This window comes from Electrophorus electricus, chromosome 15 (genome assembly GCF_041902795.1).
Source record: "Electrophorus electricus isolate QZ-2024a chromosome 15, ASM4190279v1, whole genome shotgun sequence".
Taxonomy (NCBI): Eukaryota; Metazoa; Chordata; class Actinopteri; order Gymnotiformes; family Gymnotidae; genus Electrophorus; species Electrophorus electricus.
Genome location: NC_137511.1, coordinates 7640730 through 7659093, shown reverse-complemented (window position 1 = coordinate 7659093; position 18364 = coordinate 7640730). Strand labels below are relative to the sequence as shown.

At 40.5% G+C, this 18364-nt stretch overlaps 1 protein-coding gene and 1 long non-coding RNA gene across 2 annotated transcripts; one reads left to right on the top strand and one right to left on the bottom strand.

Annotated features, from left to right (window-relative positions):
• Window positions 1-167: 167 nt before the first annotated feature.
• LOC145651407 (coiled-coil domain-containing protein 57-like) lies at window positions 168-18120 on the bottom strand. Its single transcript, XM_081698335.1, has 21 exons — window positions 17802-18120; window positions 16422-16877; window positions 15912-16020; window positions 15032-15133; window positions 14775-14932; window positions 14615-14689; window positions 14194-14394; window positions 13331-13489; window positions 12163-12325; window positions 11792-11894; window positions 11418-11429; window positions 6620-6808; window positions 6224-6415; window positions 5853-5953; window positions 4827-5027; window positions 4659-4715; window positions 4255-4474; window positions 3752-3888; window positions 3290-3418; window positions 2946-3132; window positions 168-1652 (listed from the first exon to the last, which is right to left on the bottom strand). The coding sequence occupies exons 1-21, from the start codon at window positions 17900-17902 to the stop codon at window positions 1450-1452; spliced, it is 3255 nt and encodes a 1084-aa protein (XP_081554461.1). The 5' UTR covers window positions 17903-18120; the 3' UTR covers window positions 168-1449.
• LOC118242411 (uncharacterized) lies at window positions 10063-14193 on the top strand. Its single transcript, XR_004776847.2, has 3 exons — window positions 10063-10608; window positions 13395-13528; window positions 14032-14193. It is a non-coding gene; the product is annotated as an uncharacterized LOC118242411 (long non-coding RNA).
• Window positions 18121-18364: the final 244 nt, after the last annotated feature.

Here is an 18364-nt window from a genome sequence, read left to right as displayed (position 1 = left end):
ACCTCTTTCATTTAAATGTCTACCATGCTCTATGGCCACGCCACATGGGCTGACAGTTGACACCGCACTGTAGTCCAATGAGAGAAGAGGCTGGGCTCCCAAGACGCCAGCCGATGGGGTGATTTGCTAATGCTGTTAATTCCGTATGAAAAAAAATCTGGGTTAATAAAGTTCATCACTTCACGTCCAACTGCTACCTGTAGGCCATGGTTAGCGTTCAAATTCAGAACAAAGTGGGGTCATTTGTCTGGAAGCTATCGGTTGTAAACTCATTGCTTATCGGTCTATCAGATAAGCACTGACATACGAGACATCGATAACGTACTAGTATAGCTGAAGTTGTAACGAAATATAGACTTTTTTTAGTGTATTATTTTTGTATGTTTTTACGAATCTTAAATAAATCAGGCCTATGAAGTATGATATTTATTATTGCACCCTCACTGCATTATTTTACAGCTTTTAACTTGGTTTTAAGTTGTAAAGTATATATAATAGAATGATAAAACCATTTAAACTGTTGGAGAAGCATAGGTAAAGAATGTATGTAGACTAATAAAATAAAAATTGTGAGATCAGGGCATAACGCACTGGGAACAGATGAGCGCTAAGCCATCGGAAAGACAACGCACTATAAGGCCACAGCAGGTGATGATATAGATATGATCAGTTTTTGTACCCGGTGTCCCCTGATGTGGCACATGGGACATTTTGCCCACAAATTTGACAGGTGCCAGTGATGCTGAAATAAGCCAATCAGTAAATGGAGGTGTGCAAAAATGGCCAATGAGAATGAATTCAAGGGCGTTGCTAGGATATAGGGTGAGGTGATGACAGAGGATAGGAGGAGTTTAATCCCAGACCAGAACAGTTTTGCAAGCAAGACTGTTGGGCTCGTTTAGAGGTAACTTCAGTTCAAAAGCGCAAGACACCTTGTTTTACATAGACATCGTAAAAAAATCAGAACAGCAATATATACGTAGTGAGAATAAAATATTCTATTGTATTCTGAGTTTTTTTTGCTTTGACATACATGGATCATATATTTTAATTCTGTACGAAGGAATCTGTTATCCGTATTTCAAATGAATAGATGGCTATTTACCTCCCGCTCCCGCCTTACAAACTATTTACATTTACCTGTTGGGCATCATCTAAACAGTGTTTGTGCTCTTAGGTGTAACATTTTCATACAAAAGAAAACTACACATTCATAAGTATCCATAGACTTTCATCTCTAAACTAAAAGGTTATTAATAAATGAAATGTTTGCCAAATAGTTTCTTTTAACAGAATGCAATGCCAAAAGGCATTCAAAGCAGGTAAATAAGTAAAATCTTCTTCCACACTGTACTTTAGGATCAAGAGGAAAGCATGAATTCTTGAGTAGCAAATAGTTGTAAGTTCAATGGCACAACTTATTTTTTCTTTTTTTAAACTTTTTTTTTATCAGTCTTTAATGTTGTAATTTCGAATCTTGACCACTTTGCCAGCAGGCCTTCTCTTTTTGCCTGGTTCAGATGTAATCCTGGTGGGTTTCTTTCTTTCCTGGACCAGTGCTTTCAAGCCCTGAACTTTGACTGGTGATGCACGATACGGGACACTTGTGCCTTGTAGTCTGTCTGATGCAGCAACCTCATCTGCATATAAAACTGATATTTTAGCAACCCAGGGGCAACATGACAAAGTCATATAAACATGCAGTTCTGTGGAGCTCTACATGCTATCAAACTAAAATTTGCCCTGCAAATTTTATTGCTTGATTCACAGAGCCTATGAACCAGTTATGAACCTTGTTAGAGTCATGCCAAGCCTTCATTTAGGGACTTTGCCTGGAGCTCTGGGTTCCCCATATATAACGTCCTCAAGCTCTGAATTTTGAGACCTGCTACTGATGTTGCCCCACATTGCCTCATATTTAAAGGCAGATACATTTAAAGAAACATTTCTTTCCAATTAGGATGAGGCCAGATTAAATAATTGAGAACCCACAGTAAGAAATAGCTCATAGTAAGAAATGGATCACTTAGGAATACCTGAAAACTTTTAGTTGTCAGAAGACAGTGTCGGCACTAAAATGGTAAGCTGGTTGCATAGTTGCAGATTTATTTGAGCTGGGACAGGGATAGCCGGTACCAGACACACTGATATCAGTCAACGCTCTGTGTCCAGACTACCCATCTCTTTGCCAAGATAGCACAAAGCGACACAGATGATGCAAATGCCTGAACAGGGTGTCGAGTCGTGAAACTGATATGACCGTGTGTTGAAATATAGGCAAACGTGAATACCACGTGAACACTCACTCTACAGGTCACACAGATACTGAATCTCAAGCCATATTAAACCTTGGTCTCGGGCTCCTAGGTTGCATGTGTCTCTCCTGGATGACAGGGTATATTCCATATCAGTATCCAGGAGCATGACATTATTATTGTGGGAAAGGTGGTGACAGAGTTCTGATTGGTAAATGTTCGCTGGTCCATCCAGTGCAATGCCACAGATTGAGCAAACTCTGCCATTTGGCCTTGAATGATTGCTCATAATATCCTTTTTTAACATCAGTGATACATTTTGGATATTTGCCTAGACACAATTAATAATTGCTTATTTTAATGCTTATTTGTATGAATACTGAATTACGTTTATCTGAAATAATAGATTGGCCATCATATGAGTAATCATAACAAACTCTCAAATTTCAGATTCTGTTTAATTTTTATGCAGTCCCCTTTAATTATCTATCTATCTATCTATCTATCTATCTATCTATCTATCTATCTATCTATATATATATATATATATATATATATATATATATATATATACACACATTTTAAAAATGCAGCAATTAAGCTTTGGTCAGCAAAAAACTTACATATATATTCTTAGGAATTCTTATGAGCATTAATTAAAGTAAATTTATGCTTTTTTTGTGACTGCACCTCTGTTGTCGCCATCGCTGGAGGTGAGTACCGTGGGGCTCCAGCCGCGCTCCAGCATCTGCCAGACGTCCTGCAGTGACCCATCGGTGGCCACTAATGACAGCAGGGAGTGAGGAGAGCTAGCTGTGTGCCCTGGAGCCTCACACTGGGGCAGCACGGGCGGAGTATTCTCTTTAAAGCCTGAATACTAGAAGAGAGAAGGGAAAGAAAGGGACAAAAATGTTCTGTCAGAGAAACCAGGCTTTGGAGGGAGATGCTTCGTGATGAAAGAATTGTGTGGTGGACTGTCCAGCTTATGTAACCATGTTTAACTGTGAGAAAATATGCACGCTTAATTGGAATACCTGGTCCCTCGTTGGCAGGTCCCAAGGGTTGGTAGTTCCATCTTTGTCCCCACTCTCACTCCCAGAGAAATGGGGACGCACTATAATAGTGTTTTTCTTACTCTGATCCCTCTGTGCATATTGTAGCTCCTAGGGGAAGGGGTGGGAGGGGAAGTTGGGGTGTTGAAGGGTTAAAATAAAACAAACTCCTCAACCTAGGCCAATGTGTCCATAATTTACTGTATTTCGAGGTTTATTTACTGGATTTTATAATGACTCTAATAATCAAACAGGACGGTTCAATAAACTTTGTTCTGGCACTCTCTAGTGGCCTTACTGATAACAGCATTGCATCAGAAGTATGGCTAAACCAGTTAAGAAACCATGTTCCTTGACACAATAAGCTGATAAGGAAGCCGTGTTCTCTCTGCCAACTACAAGATTTGAGTTAAGCTCTAGCGCGCATCATTGTAGCTGGAGCACCTGAGTAGTAAGTTTATACTGAAGCTGTTCCAGCGCGGACAGGCGGCTCTGTGACTGGGCTTCACCCTCAGCTCTGGAGGACTGTTTCTCCAAGAGGCTGACGCAAGGCCTGGGACCTGCTTCACAATGACGCGCATCTGACAAAAGACCCAAAAACGAATTCAGAATAACAGAGAAGCAAGGTGGGCTACAAGGTACTGCAAAACTCAAAGCATTAGTAAAAAATTTAAATAAATCACATCACAAAGCTGTATAAGAAATGTGATTCTATGTCACTCTTTTGAGTAATACAATGTGGGTTAAGATTAGAGTTATACAGACATTTCTTTATAAAGTGGAAACCGGAGGGTTTTCAGGTAAGACACAGTGTTTGGTTTTCTTGTGAAGCATATATGGTCTTTTTCACTCTGTACTAATCTAAAAATGAAGTAAAATGAAACAAAGACGCATTACTTTTTTTCAGTGTTGGGGGGGAAGAGAGAGAGATAAAGCGAAACACTCACCATCCAGGCCTATCTCTGCCAACTGAGCCCGCAGCCTGTTATCCATCTCAATGAGCTGTCGTTTGTCCTGGCTGAGGCGAGAGATCCAGCGAGCTGCCTGTCTGAGTTTGGACCGGAGCAGGTTGGTATCGCCAACAGCGCCCTCTATGCCAGAGGCCCGGAACAGAAGCTGCTGCCTCAGACTGAGATTCTCCTCCTGAAGCTGCTTTAGCATGTCACTCTAGAATAAGCAACATGACTGAACATAGTTAGCAAAGATAAAACAACTTGGCTGGTATTACAATTAACTGAGTTGACTGACACTGGTAATCAATGGATCAGTTTCTATTATATTAACATTATTTATAACAAACTTTTAGTTTTTAGTTCCAACCACTCCCCAAGGGTTCCAATTGAACTGTTACCTGCTCAAGGACGATAGGCTCTCTCCTGCTTGCAATGTCCAGTTTCAGTGCAGACACCTGCACAAAGGTACTATGTTTAAATAATCCATGCTCACCTTAGAAAATCTGAGAATTCTAAGATTGTATATTAATAATACTGACATGATTAATGTTATATATTATAGTCACCTGGTTGCCAAGGGCAACTGTTTCCAGATTATGGAGAAGGCTCCCTTTCTGGTACTCTTCTGCCTCTCTCCTCACCTCCTCCAATTGCATCTCTGTATCAGCCAATTTTTGCTTCAGTCTTGCCTCTTCAGCTGCTGCTCCTCTCTTTTGATTGGCTAGTTCCAAGTGCAGGGTCTCCTTTTCCATTTGATTTGAGTGACACTGGGAGAAGACATAAGACAGCAATCACTTTTGATTCAAAATTTGGTGTTTCCTCCCCCACACAGGATACCAGTAGTTTCTTCCTCCAGCCAATGTGAATGTGGTCAGTTGTACTCTCAGAATCTGTCTTGGAATCTATAGAAATCAAACCTGGGCTGAAAAGTAACCCAGACTAATGTTACTTCATCTGTATCCATTCTAGGAGTTCTAATAAGCAGACAGAAAATAAAGCAGTGAAACACATTTCATCACAGCATATCCATTCCATTTTTAAAGCTCACAAAGTGCAGAATAACACAATAGTAACAACTACACAGTGAGAGCAAGCAATAAACCCTAGGAGGTGGAAATATTAGAGTGTTCAGTTTAAGAGTGCTGAGTATGAGTCTGCTGAAAATAACACTGATGGTCTGAAGCTGATATTAGGCACCAGTATCATTAGTTTCTTCAAGGTTCAGTTTTCATTTTATCTGCTTTCATTCAGTTCACAACACATGGAGGGACGCAAAGATTCTGTGAGTGGGGACAATTTTCTTTACAGTCCTGAAAGCCCAAGTCATGTGTTTATTAACAGTCCCATGCTCGTCACTGATGATAAAGTGAACTTTCTACACTGCCTTTTTTGGTATAACATTACCAAGTTGTAACATGATGTGGGGCTAAGTGGGATAGGCACTTGTTACTTAGCATCTTCCTAGGTCACACGAACATTTTGAGAGGTGTGCTTTTGGACCAAATTCTAAAGAATGTTAATTAAATTGGAAGATAGGAAGGGATATATCTTGCAGTCATATTCAAATTAATTTCTCATCCTGGTTATAGTACCCGCTGTGTCAGCTGAGCCACCGTGGATTCCAGATGGGCCAGCCTAACTTCCTGTTTCTTCAGAGCAGCAGCAGAGGCTACTTTCTCAGTTCGCAGTCCACCTGACAAAAAAGATCAGTGCGTGTGTTAGTGCAGACTCGCAGCTATATCCAGTTTGGCTCTCAGAGCCATGTGACCATTGATCACTAACTCACTAACTGTTATGGAAGAGAATATTTAAAAGTCATAATGAATTATAACATGATAGGCTGTGATGTGATGCCATGTAACATTTCAGTCATATTTACTGAAATAGTCACAGTATTTAAATTACATATATATTCAGTGGGTGAACAACAATACCTGCCTATGCTGTGACTTAGGGAAATTACCTATGGTCTCATTAAGTGATCTGATGTGGTTTTGAAGGTAGGCGTTGTCAGGGGAAACAGGGAGTACAGACGCAACAGTGGCCCTTGGAATAGTTGTTTTACAGGCCTCTTCTAATTGCTGTTCAAGGTGTCTGCATTTAGCCTTCAAGTTTTTTAGTTCTTCCTCCAGAGCCTGGTTATATTCTGCAGTTCCTGAAATAAAGCATTAACCCATATAAAATAATAAAAGAAATCTTTCTACAACCTTGCCATTTTCAAAGAATTTCAGCGGTGAAAAGTTTTGTATCTGTGCGGTATCTGTTAATAAGTATCATTAACTTTAGGAATTATTACTGTTAAACATAAATCTTGCCATAGAATAGCTAGCCCTAATTTGAGAGGTGTGAGGGCAAGTACCAGCGGTGCAGGTTGCTGACTCAATGTGCTGAGTCATGCTGGGGCTCTGAGCTGGGGGAACGTGTCTACTGAGACTCTCCATTTGTCTCCTCATCTCAGCCACCACTTCCCTGAGGCTGCTGTTCTCCTGCTGGAGGCGCTGGATCTCCTCTGAGGGGAAACTGTGACTTGCTACGCCACCTGCCTGAGGGTGGAAAAAACTGCATCAGAGTCCTACAGTGAGATTGTTAAAAACTGCACACAGGGCTCCCAAGTGGCTCAACTGGCTAAGAGCCCAAGGTGCCACAGTCATCTGAAAGTTGTCTGTGCCACAACTGACCATCTTCTCACTGACCATCTTCTCACATCGCAAGTATAGTTTAGTTCCTTGCAAAGTGAGACAGCACTTGGTTAGTTGTTCTATAGAGAACTAAGCAACCTCACAGTCTGATAATTGCCATGTGCTGGAGATACCTGCATAGTGATTCAAAACTGGCAAAAATCATTCAGTAAAAAAGGTTTAGTAGAAACGCTTAGTTTCCATTTGCTAGCTAGATGTTTGTGTGATGGACCACTCTAAACCCAGCAGTGGATTTAAAATCCATCAAACAAACAAACATCCTGATACACTAATATAAACTTAACTCCCACTAATGTTCTACTACCATGTCAGTCAGTAAGCAAAAATTCAAGGTGGGTGTTCCTAATAAAACGGTCAGTGTGGCTTTAACCAGTCTGAGCATGCTGATTGATTAGCTGCCACTAGATGGAGAAACACCAATGTTATTTTGAGTATTATGGGCTTCTTGACATACTATTGCAGTTACACATTATAATCTTCTGACCAGTAATGTTTTCCAACTGTCTTCCAGTTTGTAATTATTCTTATTCACTGTAACATGGAAATGTCCCAGAACATAATAACAATATAAAGGAATAACAAAAACAAACAAACAAAAAAAAAACCAGGAAATTAACACTAATACCACGTTTCAACATATCACTCAGTTATTGAACTTTATGTATGTTTTCAAGTGACCTTGACTGCGTGGTTTTGTTGTTCAATGGCTGGTGTTCCGATTTTTTCCCCACACATATTGTTTTGGATTGACCACAAAACCGTATCCCACTTTTAGCTGGGTCACTCTGATACTTTCTGAGAAACTTCACACATGCTTTGATGTTTTTTTTTTTCTTTTTCTTTTCAGTAATGGCTTCTTAATAGCCATTCTCCCATAAATACCAGCTGTATGCAGACCTCTTGATATCATTGACTGGTGTACCTTCACTCCAGTCTCAGCCAGTGAACACTGTGACTACTTCAGACAGATGGTTTGACCCTCTTTGGTTTCACACACAAGTCCCTTTGTTGCTCTGAGTTTTGAGGAACAGCCTTGCCTGGGTAGTGTCTGTGTGTTATGAAAGCATTGCAAAAAATATTTCTACAGCATAGCAAACAAGCAGAAAATGATTAAGGAAATCTACAGAGAAGAAGACACCAGACTAATTTTACTGCAGCCCACAAATCACATCATTTTAGTTTGAGATATGACATGCCTATTATCTCACATGCTGTAATATCCAGGAACTTCCAAACTCAAAACTATCTATGAACAATAACAAATACAACCACTAGAAAATGCTAACACGAGGAACAATTACATTTTCAAGAATGAAAAGAAAGGTTATTAGACAAGCACTGTAATAATCTTACAAAAGGACACTGGTAATGAAAAGTGCTTTATTTGAGCCATTTGCGCCCCCAACCCCCACTACTTTTCAGATTTAATGGGGTGTGTCCTTGTCTATTATGGGAATAGCATGCACCTCACACACCTCTATTTTCAAAGCCCCACTTGTTGCCGTTTTTGACCTCTACCCAGTCAGTTCAATAAATCAGCCACCTTTCAGTGTTTCTTTCCCAGTGTCTTTTTTCAGACTGTTTCACTATCCAGTGTGAGTGTGTAACCTTACTCAGAGCACTACAGTGGAGTACGAAGCATGATTCAGGAAACCCAGATCACATTCAGATGCATGTTTGGATTGATACATTTGGTAAAGGCTACTGTTGCACAGGTGCAGCTTGTCAATTTAGGCTGCTCTAAATTAATGGTTGGTTGTATCATTGGATACAACCTTTCCTCAAGCATATTCACAAAAGTCACTGTGAACTTTCAAAGCCACATTCTCTTGGTGTCAAAGCATCTCTTGCTGACATGCTATTTAAAGACTCTTAAAATGTTGCATAATAAACAACCTATAAAGCAGCTGGCAGTGGAGATATGATATCAGTCAGAGCTCTGTCTGACCTTTGCTAAATGTGTCTGGCATCACTCAGAATAGTTCTAGTAACAGGCATTCCTGTGGTCAAGGATGTGTTATTTTTAGCAGCAGTAAGTAAAATTTTACTGACTGTACAGAAATCTATTGACATCTTTTTTATGTAAATGGATATACTGGCATATTTGATGGCATGATTTCTAACTTGTTGAAATTGCTCTGATCATCATTTCATTCTCTGATAACGTTCAAATTAGATTCAACCTTTTGTTTGGAGTACACTGAGGGTAAACCACATTTGAAATGTTGAGCAAGGCAGTCAGTGACTTACAGAAAATTACAAATATACAGGAAAAGGTAGTTCACAACAAGACATTCTTACATACTGTACTCAAACATGTTTTAAACTGCTTATAAGGCAAATCCACACAGTAAAGGTATTACAAGATTTACAAACTATATTGTATATTGCCTTCTTTTGTAAACCATATACAAATGAATGCTGTGTGCTGCAAATTAAACTAGATTTTTTAGATGTCTTTGTGTTTGTTTGGTGGTGGTGGTGGTGTTGGCGTTGGACTTATTCTTTTTCTTTTCTGTGTTCTTTTATTATTAAGATAAAATGTCTTGCTTTGTAGGAGTGCCTGTCCATCTGGCAATTAGCTGTGAAGACAACTCAAATGATTGTCACTAGTTGGTCAGAAGGCTTAAATACACCTTTCATGTTTGAGATACTACAACCCGGATGAAGCCAATGGCTGGTACGTGTGGATAGATTTCTCTGATATGGCCCAGTCACACACACACACACACACACACACACACACACACACACAAAATCTTTTTTTACTATCCTAAAAAAGAATTTCCATAAAAATAAAGGAAATGTGTACAGCATGGAAGAGTGCCTTGGTTTGAATTTCTAGTATTTAACTTAATATAGTTTCTCTTTAACAGAAACAAGAAGAGGAGAATAAAATTATATTAAAATAAATAAAAAATCTAATTAAACTATCAGCTAAAATCATCTACAAACAAATATAATAAAATCCAGTGCAACTAAAATCTCAGCTAAATAAGCAAATAATTAATTACTAAATTAATAAGTCAAATAAACAAAAAAGCAAACTAAAATCTGGTAGAATCCAAGTACATACTGGGGGGAGATAAAAAATGTAATGTGCAATGATCAAGTGAGACGAGCTAACAGGGCTTCAGAGCTCCTAGTTACACATTCCAGCTCACTGGGCACTATAAGATCTGATTTTACCGAATCAGTACAGACTCTCAGCGACTGGAAGGTTAGCCAGTCTCTAGACTTATTTTGAGCATTTGTTTACATATAGAAACCATGTAAAGTCAGACTGCTGAGAGCCTTGAAAATAAACAGAGGTCTGGGTGCTGCCTGGAGCTCTACCAGAGAAGATCACCCAATCTTATCATAAAGTATGCAAAGATAAGTGTCGTTACAGTGACCAGTGATGAATCTCAGAGCAGAGTAAAACACAGTCTAATGCTGAGTTCACACGACACGATTGTATGTTTTCTATCAGGATAGCATGCTAAATATCTGGACCTGTCGGCGAGTCCAAAACCTGTACAACCAATGACAACGCAAGATATGGAGGGAGGGGGAGGAGTTGTACAACATCAGAATCCTTGCATATATAACTTGTAGCCAAGTTATATCAAAATATCAATGAAAGGGGGACAGACGGAGGAGCTAGTATGTATGTATCTATCTATATAGATTCTACACTAAAAATGTAGTATTTATATTACTTATAATACTATAAGTAATATAGTAGTTATATTACTTTACTTTAATCCAACATGTGCAGGGTATCATGTCACTCTCTGTGTCATTTGTGTTTTTGTAATAAAAAATAGTTTTGTCCTCATAGGAGGACATACAGACTCGATGGACGGTGAAACATCTTGTAGTGTGTTATCTCCTCTCGCCGATAAGTCGTGTATTGTGGAAGCAGCCACGACTTCAAGATTCCCGATTACAAGATAGCAAGTTGTGTAGTGTTACTAGTACAGCGATCCTAAGGGGTACAGCGATCTTAAGTACAGTACAGTACAGTACAGCGATCTTAAGTACAAGATCTTAAGCAACCTTAAACAGTGAATTAAGGATGTGGTGACAAAACTATCACCCCCGAAAGAAGAGAGGGTGTTGTAACAGGGGGTGTCACTTCAGGCAGCTGAAATGGGTGCTCTGGCTGCTATGCCAGGCTCTCGGGTCTGGTGGTCAGGACATATTTATCGCATGCAGGACCTGGGTTTGAGACCTGGGTGGGGTTTCTGCCCTCTGCCTTCGCCACAATAGGTGTCAGAAGTGACATGGCGCTACAGAGGCCATCGGGAACGCGCTCACGTTTAAGGAACACACCGGCGCTGTTAGGGGGATGGTATAAAGCCCCAGTGTGTGAACCCCAGTGAGGGATATGGGCGTGACCCTGGATGATGAAGGGTTGGAGCACGAAGCACCCACAGAAGGGGTGAAGCACAGGTGTGCCCTCCCCGAGGGCGAAGGCAGTGTTTGCTACTCCCTGAAGGAGAGAGGGTGATGTCACGGGGATCATCACTTCAGGCAGGTGAAATAGGTGCTCTAGATGGGTTCAGGACCAAGCCCCTAGTTTTTGTCTTCATTTACTAACAAGCGTACAGACATAATATTTAAATGCAAAGTTATGCCAAAATACCTACATGTACTCTTTAAAAAAAAACATTTTTCCAAAGCAATAAAAATATATATAATTTAAAAAGAATATATGCCTATAAAGTTTAGTGATCTCATTTGACAAGAATGGTGGTTTGTAAGAATTGGTCAAAAATTAGTAGAGGTGTGTATGCTTTCGTGGTGTCTTTTCATGGTCTAACCTGAGAAGTGGTGCTCAGGGGCACACCGAGCCCCAGACAGAGCCTGGGCTCTCTCTATGGTCACACTCTTCAACAGAGCGCCAGTCTCCTGCAGTTCCTGCTCCTTCTCTCTCAGTTCAGCACGCACCTGAGAACACACATCCAGCTCTCATACACATTTAACTACCCAGATCATTAGAATTCATATGGAATAATTCTATTGTAATAAACCAATAATTCCAAAATATTTCCATTCATATGAAAAGTATGAAAGCAGTCATGGATCGATTACTTTACATAAACCTTTATATGATCTAACCAATTAATCTGGCTGCAGTAATCCTCATCTTGGCACCCCACTGACTTGCAAGCCTGCATGTTTATCTTAGCCTCCACTGGAGTGTGTGTTTGCTCACCTGGTCTCTGGCCTGGGTCAGACCCTGGATGAGCTCCTCGCTCTTGAGGTAGTGTTCAGCACGTGCTTCTTCACAGCGCCGCTCCCAGTCCAGCTCCAGCTGCATGCATTTCTGTTCCAGAGCCTGCTCCCTCTGAACGCCAGCGGTCAACTGCTGCTTGTACCTGACCCACGCATAGCAGAAATGTCATAAAAAATGCTCAAAAAGCAACCTAATTGGCTCGTCATTCCTAGCTGTGAAGAGGTTGAGCATGGTCCTAATATTCCAACAAGTATGATTGATTAACAGCCTGCTACACTATTCAAATGGAGCTCAATATAATGTTGCAAAAAGAGAGAACTGGGCAGTACAACTGCACATTGTAAAACAATACCACTGCACATGTTCCAATGAGGAAACTGATGCAAGTAATTCTGAAGTCTAGACACTAGATAATAGGTGTTGACGGATTGGTAGCTTTTAATTTTATCCTGATGTGAAACATAAAATCTACCAGTCCGTCTCCACCTATTATCTAGTGCCTGTACCAGGCTGAGACACTAAGAGCTAGCTCATTGGACAGTGAAATATTACACAGACTTCACTGCAAAATAACTGAGCCTGGCACTGACTACCTTTGGGATTCCTGTTAGTCTAGCCTGATCTAATGTGGTTTAATATGTTTGGAATTAGGATTCAACAAGAGGGATACTTGTTGTCATTAGAATTGCCTGCTTTGTGTGAGACCATAAATGTGCAAATGTCTAAATTCAAATTTAGATCTGTATAAAATCTGTTACACTATTATAAAATCTACATTATATTGATCCACATATACTAACCTTATAATTGGTGTTTCAGTTTGACTGCACAGCTATGCATGCACTCCTGGAAGAACATTTCCAAAGATATACTGCACATTTGGCTAACACTTCAGCTTCCAAGATAGACTTTACTCACTAGCTGAGTTGCTCAGATTCAAAGAGGGTGAGAGCTGGAACAGTGTGTGAGAACAGAGCTTATGTAGGCTTTACACATCATAAAGACCACCCACTTTAAGAAATGTACGCTCCCTGGATCTTTAAACAAATTTAAGTATGACATCAATATGAGCTTTTCAGCAGGTTTTAATTCAACATAAAATGTGTGACTGATTAATGAATCTGGGTCCCTCTGGACAACCTCTCACCTCTCCAAATCCTCTTTACACTTCTGTAGGTCTGCTCTCACTTTGGCCTCTTTCTCCCCTGCAGAGAGCAGCGCTGTGTCCTTGGCAACCGTCTCTTTGGAGACCTGTGTGATGTAAGCATCCCAGGCAGCCTGCATCTTTTTCAGCTCTGCGGACAGCCTTTAAATCACCAAAAGATTTTTAAATTATTATAATGAGGTAGATTAAACATTTCCTCTCATGCTATTGTAATCACAATTCATGTTGAAAGCTTAATTTTAGTTTTCCCCTCATTTCCACAGGCTGTAAACATCTAATTAGATGAGTGACAATGCAGGACATTAATAATACTGACTGGGCCAAAGGTGCATCTCAAAAACATTTAACAAACAATCAAAAACAGTTTGTTTCTTACGGGCTTGAATTACAAGTCAAGCCATGCTCAGAGACACCCACCCTCTCCCTGCCAATCTATCTTGAGTCACAGAAAACAACAAGTGCTTATTAGCGATGCAGTACATCCCACACAAGCAGCAAATCCCTCATCAATGGCCAATTTGAAGCTCTTTACCAGCCTTTTGAAAACAAAAGCGGACAAATAAGTCAAAAGCACATCGTAGCTCTTAAGACAGCACGTGAAATACAGTACAGAGCCACGCCAATGAGAGGTATTGGAGAATAAGAAATTAATTCTATTTCTAATTTCTCTTTCTTTTCTCTAGACAAGCTGCAAATCTAACTACTTTGGAACAGCAATGGGTTTGGATTCATCACTCATCATTATTGGGACAGAGGGATATTTGTTTGGCTGTAAACATTATTTCACATGAGCAGACGTATTAAATGGACGTGCGTTTGTTGGTGAGGGTGTAGCAGGAATTTACTCCTGTATCTTCTGCTCTCTGTTTTGGAGCTCGTCCGCGTGGCTCTCCTCTCTCCTCTGCTGCTGCAGGAGCAAGCTGTCCAGCTGGCTCTGGACTTCTGCAGTCCTCCTCCTCTCCTCACGTATGTCAGAGGCATGGGCCTCCTGCATGGCCCTCAGAGTGGCCTCTCTCTCCCGAGCCCTGCGCTCCAACTCTGCATGCCTGCAAACCACACCACAACACTGCTCACCACCTCTCTGCAGCCAAACATGCTTGCCCTCAAGTGCACTAGCTATTTATATTTATAGCTCTATATGTACTTCATGACCACAGAGTGAGTGAATGTGGCCTTTTGTTTTGTTCTTTTTTTTCACATGTATTATTTTTCTTTAAAATACTTAAAAATAAAAAACATGAACCTTTTGCAGATTAATAGCCTTACTTCCTGTTGTTCCCATCTTCTTCTTTTTTATGCTTGGCTTCCATTTGATTCAGTTTCTCCTCAAGCTCGTTTATCCTACAAGACCATGCGTGTCAGTGGGTGAGAACCCCCTTGAAGCAAGCGTAGGGCAGCGTGCACATGTGCTAGATGCTGTGCATACCTGGAGTCTTTGAGCGCAGTGGTGTTGCTGAGCTCCCACTCTCTGTGCAGGATATCTTTCTGAGCTTGCTGATAGAGCTGCTCAGACACCTGCAAGGCCTTGCTAGCCTGGCTGTGTGCTTTGGCATGAACCTCCAGCTCTTTGTTCAGGAGCCTCGCCTGTTCATTCGCCAATCACTTACAATGATTTGGTCTTTTAAGCACAATAATAAATAAATACATAAATAAGAAATCGGATAAAGGTTTTGTTACATGTACCTGGAGCTCGTGAGACAGCACAAAGTTACGCATCTCATCTAGTCTCAGATTGAACTCATGCTCCCGCTTTCTCATCTCACTGTCGAATTCTGCCATCAGTTCCTATCAGAAATGATATTATTCAACAAGTCATGCCCTTTTTCAAATCACTGCAGCTTCACCCAGAGCTATACACTGGAAACCAGTTTGTACATGCACTGTCATCTCTTTCTTTACAAATGGAAAAAAGCTGCTCACACACATGCTCACTGCCAATCAGATTATGTCAAATGAGTGTGGATTCCATATTAAACACACTGAGCTGAGTCATATCTGTTAATATTACGTTTCCCTGAACATCCACTCTGTCATACAGTCAACCAATCTACTTGTACATATATTTCCAAGAAGGTTTTAAAAATATCAAGTTATGGCCTAAGTGATTCATGCGGAAATGATTAAACATGAAAACTAAATAAATCAACACTATGTGAAGTGATGCTAAACATGTGAAGCTCTGCCAACATTTTACCAATTTTTTGAGCTTGTGCAGTAAGGCAACAATTCCGTAATTAAAATCACTTTGATATTATGATGTGGCCAATATATAGAGCAGGTAGGGAGAATTCAAAGTTCTGAATAAGAAGGCGTACTTTGAGGAAATTAAAAAAAAAAAAATTAGACTATAAAGTCTATTCTACCAAAAAGTACTCATTCTTTTTCTGGACTAGGGTTAGGGTTAGCTACAGTAGCCACAATATGACCAGCATGCTCAAGGGTTCAGTAGGCAGCAGTTACCAAGAGAAAATGTCAAAGGCAAAGTGCAGTGAAACAAAGAACAATACAATTGCTATTCTTGATTTGACCAACACAGGGCTATCACATTTGGCTGAACATGGACCTGTTTCTGCAGTGCCAGTTCCCCATCAGACTCTTGGATTCGCCGTTGCAGATCTCGTTTCAGTGTCTCATTCTCCTCCCTGAGGCCCTGAATCTCATTCTCCTTCACACTGCATAACAAGAGCAAATACTATTGAATTGGGTGTGCATATCTACACACGACAAAACCATCATGTGACAGATAATACAACTGACCATTTTAATCATAGGTAAAGAGGACTGTATAATTCAAGATGTAGATATGGCATATACAATACTTAGTGTATGCAAGTATGCAGGTACACGAATGCAAGAAAACTGTCAATGAAAATGTCTGAGATTCTTTAACATTTCCTTATTCATCACAGCACTCTTTCATGTCAAGCACCATACAAAGCTATGAATGCTTACTTCTGATCCACTTAGTTTTATTAAAAGTTATCAATTAATAATTAGCGATTCATGTAATGTACGGTTATCAGATAATTGTTATCAAAGTTCAGTAGCCTTAAGACACCAAACCATTCCTCACCTCTGCACTCTTTCCAGCTGCAGCCGGTGTTCTACCCCTCTCCTCTGATGCTGAGCCTGCAGATCTTCATTCTTTCTCCTCTCCTCTGCCAGGGCATCGTGCAGTTTAGCCACCTGTATCCTTAGCTCACTCAGCTCCTCCTGCTGGGCGCTGTTGTCAGTCTGGATACGGGCAGCCATAGCATCATAACACTCCAGCTCTCTGTCCCGCTCCTCCAGCACAAGCAGGTTGTGCTGGAAGTCATCCCGCAAGCAGAAGTAGCGCTCCCTCTCAGTGGACAGCTGGCCTGTGGCTGTGGCCAGCGCGGTCTCCAGCCGCTGAACGTGCAGTGCCTGAAGTTCCTTCCACTCCTTCTCTTTACAGGCCATCTGGGCCTCAAGGTCCCTGCAGTCCTGCATGGTTATGAGTGAATGGCTGAATGCCAGGGCATGGCTAATACTGCAGGGACAGGAAAATCTGAAAAGACAGTAAGTTATTAAGTGAGAAACTTGCCAAAAGATTATAGGGTTAAATAATAATCTTTATTCACATATAGCATTAACACCCTATAGTTGTTCAAATATAAGGGACAAATCCAGTGAACTATGGTCAGTGGGTAGTGGTGCCTCTGTGCTTAGCCCTGAGATCAACACCTATCATTCATTATCTGAGGTCTTGGGCTTCCAGCTCAAAGATCGTGTACTATGGCGAGTGCGGCTGGAACATTCACAGCATATATGGTAAACTAGCTAGCTAGCATACCTGAAAAAACAACATAGCTATCTAGCTAACATTGGTTCACAGATAACAACATATTCGGCAAGAAAACCTACATAAAAAGCAGAACAGCGTATAAACAGCATTTATATATTCTCTTATTTTCCTCGCGAAGACTACATACAAGCATATCAGGCACCAGCTGTCTAACGCTAGTGTCCTTGTTTCCAAGGCTGCTAGCGTTGGGAAGCACGTATTATTATTTGAATACAAGAGAGTTAGTTAGCACATGCATTTTACATTGTGTAAAAGAATTATAATGCGCAGTAAAAGGCGACGTGCTGAGCAGGATATCGTACCATTCATTATAGCTAGCTAGCTAGCTAGCTAACCACATATCTGTGAATACGCCACGAATTTTGTTTCTATGGAAACCTCAGCCCGGTGGAGTTACGTCGAAGGGTCCGGGTAAAACGTTTTGTTAAGAGGGGTTCCCGTAACTTCAACGGGGTGTGTGAGTATAACAGTAGTAGTAGCTACTTTATTAGATTGTGTTATTTAGCCTACTTATAGAAATCATTGTATAGTTTTCAAAATGCACATTCTTCGACAAGATAAGTGCTGTGCGTTGCTTCTAACTTTAAAAAATGGTGGTGATATTAATGAAACTGCCCTCATACTTACCTGAACAAAACTGTGAAATGATCTGAAGGCATCTCTTTAGGATACAGCGTATTCTCATTAGGATACGGTAGTATTCTACATTTTCCTCCAATGTATGACATCCTGTCTCATACTGCATTAAATGCTATGAGGGATGTGCTTCCTGAGGCTGCGTGCTAATAGTGCTACACAGCAAGCACAAAGGCCAGTGTGTAAGAGAATACTGAGAACTGGTCTGCACCTGCCCGGAGTCACGTAGGCCTATCTTTTGAATGTGTACAGCAGTCTTTAACAGCTTTTAAATAATGCATTACATACTTGTCCAGCTAACACATGGGCACTGGCACATTATCATCAACCTAACAAAGTATTCTAAACGCAATAATCACTAGTATATCAAGCCACCCACATTAAAAGTAAAATGATCAATCTTATCTGATGTGATTACTGAGTATTTGATCTGTGTTTTAATCGCAAGGGAATAGTACCAGAGGACTAGTACCAGAGTCTGAGACACTGTGCCCAGTACATTAGAGAGCAAAGTTTATGCAAGATACAGATTATCTTAACAAACTATCTGTACA